This window comes from Pan paniscus, chromosome 1 (genome assembly GCF_029289425.2).
Source record: "Pan paniscus chromosome 1, NHGRI_mPanPan1-v2.0_pri, whole genome shotgun sequence".
Taxonomy (NCBI): Eukaryota; Metazoa; Chordata; class Mammalia; order Primates; family Hominidae; genus Pan; species Pan paniscus.
Window position 1 is genome coordinate 1,822,099 of NC_073249.2, and position 5,136 is coordinate 1,827,234.

The following is a 5,136-nucleotide window of genomic DNA, read 5'->3' on the forward strand; positions in this document are numbered from 1 at the left end:
ATGTTTTACACTTTACAAGGTTCCTAGACAGGTGCATTATGTTCTGATTGAACAACCCAGGATATAGAAGCACACATCGTCATTTCCTTATGCTGCACCAGGTCCCACCACAGTCAACTCTGTCAAGCCTGGTCTGATTCTGCTGAGCAGCTGCCCTTACTTTGTTCTCCTTCCTTTTCTTGTGACCAGGAGCACAGCCCAGGTAGTTGTGATGATGCTATGAATCCCACTATTGAGCATGACTGAGGACCAGGCTTGGTGCCCAGCACCGGCTAAATGGTCTTCCGTGGAAACAAGGGCTGTGTAGTCAGTCAAGGAAGGCCCTTGGTTCACGTTGCCACTCTCCGGCATGCTTCCAGGGTTTTCACCATCATGCATGGGGTCAAAGCTGCATTTACCACAATAAGTGCCCATGTTTGAATGTGAGAGTTTTAACTGTTTATAGACCTTAAGGTTTTGTTATTTTTCTGCAGAATCTATGTAAGCTACGTACCAAGATATATGTAAGAAGCTGCTCTGCCACTGTCAATAATAGTTACTGTTCAGTGAAAATCATTGAGTCATTTTATTTCTCCATCCCCAAGTGCACCAGGAAAGGAGCCCCAGAGAAGATGAGATAAAGATCGAAATGGTCCTGTTGAGTTAATTTACTTTTTCCACTTGCCCAACACATACTTTGATTTTGTTTGACAGATATCTATAGGTAGAAGAAGTTTGTGCACAGCAGAAATCCAAGCTCCTTCCTGCCCTTGAGGTGCTTGTGGACATGTACAAGAGAAACCATCAGTTTTCCATCAATAGGGCAAATGTTGCTATGGAGGAAAGCATAGATTTTTTGGGAGCCCAGGAAAGGGAACAGAGGGAGAACCACAGGGGTGGGAATGGGAGACGGACAGCAAGTATCTGGAGAATTACATGGTTGCGTTGAATATTTAGCAAAGAGTAATAAACTACTCAGATTTAATCGACATTTTTTATTCCAGATCACAGAGATTATTGAACATAATGATACTAATTAACAACATGGCAGAAATGTTCCTAATGCAATTATCATTTGATGTCTTATTTTTCTCTACAGATATCCTTTATTTGTTTTAATTTTCCATGGAAATGACCAAGCTTTTCAGCTATATTGTCATTAAAAATGTTTATTACCCTCAAGTCAGCTTTGGAATCTCAGCAAACACCTTCCTCCTTCTTTTCCACATCTTCACTTTTGCTTATACTCACAGGCTTAAGCCCATTGACATGACCATTAGTCACTTGCCCCGAATCCACATACTGCTACTCTTCACTCAGGCGATACTGGTGTCCTCCGACTTATTTGAATCATGGAATATTCAGAACAATGATCTAAAGTGTAAGATCATCACAGTTTTAAACAGGGTGATGAGGGGAGTCTCCATCTGCACCACTTGCCTCCTAAGCGTGCTCCAGGCCATCACCATCAGCCCCAGCACCTCCTTCTTGGAAAAGTTTAAACATATTTCTGCAAATCACACCCTAGGCTTCATCCTCTTCTCATGGGTCCTCAACATGTTCATTACTAATAACCTTTTGCTTTTCATTGTGCCTACCCCGAATAGGATTGGGGCCAGTCTTTTGTTTGTCATTGAGCACTGTTATGTTTTGCCCATGAGCTACACCCACAGGAGCCTGTTTTTCATACTAATGGTTTTGAGGGATGTCATCTTCATAGGACTCATGGTCCTCTCAAGTGGCTATGGGTGATTATTTTGTACAAACAAAAGAGACTGTCCCAGCACCTACATAGCACCAGCGTCTCCCCAAGAGCCTCCCCAGCAAAAAGGGCCTCCCAGACCATCCTATTGTTGGTGAGCTGTTTTGTCTTCATATATTGGGTGGACTTCATATTCTTATTTTCAGTGGTTGTGACATGGATAAACGACCCTCTACTGGTATGATTCCATATGCCTGTGGTCAATAACTATGCCATAATTAGTCCTTTAGTCTTAATCTATGCTGATAACAAATATTCAAGATTGTTCAGACTCTTTGGAGGAGAATAATTAAGGTTTATCAAAAGTGATGAAAATTTACAACTAGAAATGCATTTGATAGTCCCCCAAATAGTTTTACATGTTGCATAGGGTATTTCTCTGAATACATTCATTCAAGGTTATTACTAACCCTGTGTTATATCAATTATAACGATCTTTGTAATATGATTAATATGATTAGCAAATGCAATTGAGTAAATTGTGCACATCAGTCATATGTCTACAGGATTTTTGTTTCTTTGCTTTCTTTCTTTTTATTTTTTTGAGATGGAGCCTCGCTCTGTTACCCAGGCTGGAGTGCAGTGGCGCCATCTCGGCTCACTGCAAGCTCCGCCCCCCCGGGTTCCCACCAGATTCCCACCAGGTGCCCGTTCCCACCAGGCGCCCGTTCCCACCAGGCGCCGTTCCCACCAGGCGCCATCTCGGCTCACTGCAAGCTCCGCCCCCCCGGGTTCCCATGAGGCGCCCTTCCCACCAGGCGCCCGCCACCCTGGTTCCCACAGGCGCCCGCCACCACACTCGGCTAATTTTTTGTATTTTTAGTAGAGACGGGGTTTCACTATGTTAGCCAGGATGGTCTCAATCTCCTGACCTCGTGATCCGCCCACCTCGGCCTCCCAAAGTGCTGGGATTACAGGCGTGAGCCATTGCGCCCGGCCACACTATTCTTGTTTGTATATAAATATCCCGTTTTATTTATCACACTTTTTTGATCTCCCACATGTATCTGCATTTCCCAATTCTGTTGTGTTTTTATTTTTACTTATTTCTATATATTTTTTTGAGACAGGGTTTCTCTCTGTCCCTCAGCCTGGGGTGCAATGGCACAATCATGGCTCACTGTTCCCTCGACCTCCTGGGCTCAAATGATCCTCCCACCTCAGCCTTTGAATAGCTGGGATTACAGGCACACGCCACCACACCTGGCTAATTTAAAAAAATTTTTTTGTAGAGACAGGGTCTCGCTGTGTTGCCGAGGCTGGTCTCAAACTCCTTGGGCTCAAGGAATCCTCCTGCCTTGGCCTCTCAAAGTGTTGGAATATAGGTATGAGCCATCCCTCCTGATCTGACTTTATCATTTCTATAAAATTCAAAGTCTTTATTTCAAATATTGTATCTTTGTTTTCCCTCTTCTCTACTTCTGAATTTTCAACATGATTTAAATTAGACCTGCTCATTTTATTATTTGTATCTCCTAATCTCTTTCATATATTTTAGATCTCTCTGCTTTCTCAGTTGCATTCTAAACATTTTATTCAGCCACGTAGCTTAGTTATCATTTTACCTGAAGTCTGTATCAACTGCCATTTAACAATTCAATTTATTTTCATAGCTTTGATGCCAGTTTATTTTTTATATTTTTTATGTTGATACATAATATGTGTACATATTTATGGCATATGTATAATATTTTGTTATATGCATATAATGTGTCATGATCAAGTTGATGTATAGGGTATTCATCAACTCAAATTTTTATTTTTAATTTTACAAAAAAATTTTTGGAGATAGGGTTTCACTCTGTCACCCAAGCTGGAGTGCAGTGGAGTAATCATGGCTCACTGCAGTCTCGACCTCCTGGGCTGAAGAAATTTTCCCACCTCAGCCTCCTAAGTAACTGGGACTGCAGGCACATACCACCACACCTGGCTAATTATTATTATTATTCTTGTAGAGATGGGATATCACTCTTGCTCAGGCTAGTCTCAAAATCCTGGCCTCAAATATCCTACTCCCTTGACCTCCCAAAGTGCTGGGATTACAGGAATGAGCTAGAGTGTCCAGCCTGTTTAATATTTGTATGTGTTGGAAGCCTTTCAGTTCTCTCTCAAAGCTATATTGAAATATACAATACATTGTTATATATAGTCAGTTACTCTGCTATCAAATATTAAAACATTTCTTATATCTAACTGTATGTTTGTACCCATTAACAACCTCTCTTCTTCCATCAACAATCATCTACACACACTTCTCAGTCTCTGGTAGCTATCATTCTTCTCTCTATCTCCGTGAGATCAACTTTTTTTGCTCCCATATGTAAGTGAAACTATTCAATATTTGTCCTTCTGTGCCTGGCATACATCACTTAACATAATGACATCCATTTACATCTGTGTTGCTGCAAATAACAAAATTTCAGTTTTTTTAAAGGCATAATAGTACTTTATTGTGCACATACCCTACATTTTCATTCACTGATGGACAATTTGGTTGATCTCATATCTTTGCTATTGTAAATACTGTTGCTATAAACATGCAAATGTAGGCATCCCTTTGATATATGGATTTCCTTTTCTTTTGATAAATACCCAGTAATGGGATTGCTAGATGGTATGGTAGTCCTATTTTTAGTTAGTTTTGTTTGTTTGTTTGTCTGTTTTGGGGTTTTTTTGGTGACATCTCCATACTGTTTTCCATAGTGGCTGTACTGACTTACATTGCCACCAACAGTATATAAGTTTTCTTTTCTCCACATTCTTGCCAACATCTCTTGTGTTTTCCTTTTAATAATAGTCATTCTAACTGGGGTAAGATGATATCTCATTCTGGTTTTGATTTATATTTCCCTTGTGACTGGTAATGTTGAGCATTAAAAAAAAAAAACCTGTTAGCCATTTGCATTTCTTCTTTTGAGAAATGTCTATGTATGTCCTTTGCGCACTTTTTAATGTGATTGCTTTTTACTATTTGAGTATATTTTGGATGTTAGTTCTTTATCAGATGAATAGTTTGCAAATATTTTCTTCCATTCAACAAGTTGTTTCTTTGCTCCATTGATTGTTTCCTTTGCCATGTAGAAGGTTTTTTATTTAATAATATTTTCCCATTTGTCTGCTTTTGTTTTTGTTTTCATTTTCATTGTGTGTGTTTTTGATGTCTTAGCCATAAAATATTTGCCTAATGTTCTGAAGTGTTTTCTGTGTGTTTTTATCTAATAGTTTTATAGTTTCAGGTCTTATGTATAAGTTCATAATTCATCTTCAGTTTATTTTTGTATATGGTGAGAAATAGGGGTCCAGTTTCATACTTTTGCATGTAGATATCCAGTTTTCCCAGCACCATTCATTGAAAATAATGTCCAACACCCAGTGTATGTTCTTGGAGCCTTTGT

At 39.6% G+C, this 5,136-nt stretch overlaps 1 protein-coding gene across 1 annotated transcript; it reads left to right on the top strand.

The window, feature by feature from the left end:
* Positions 1–1,104: 1,104 nt before the first annotated feature.
* On the top strand, positions 1,105–1,731 carry LOC100986210 (putative vomeronasal receptor-like protein 4). The gene has a single exon (XM_003815341.4). It carries the CDS (start codon positions 1,105–1,107, stop codon positions 1,729–1,731), a length of 627 nt encoding a protein of 208 aa, XP_003815389.4.
* Positions 1,732–5,136: the final 3,405 nt, after the last annotated feature.

Coding starts and splice junctions, on each gene's coding strand:
- LOC100986210 (XM_003815341.4), top strand. CDS start 1,105: ATGGAAATGACCAAGCTTTTCAGCTATATTGTCATTAAAAATGTTTAT.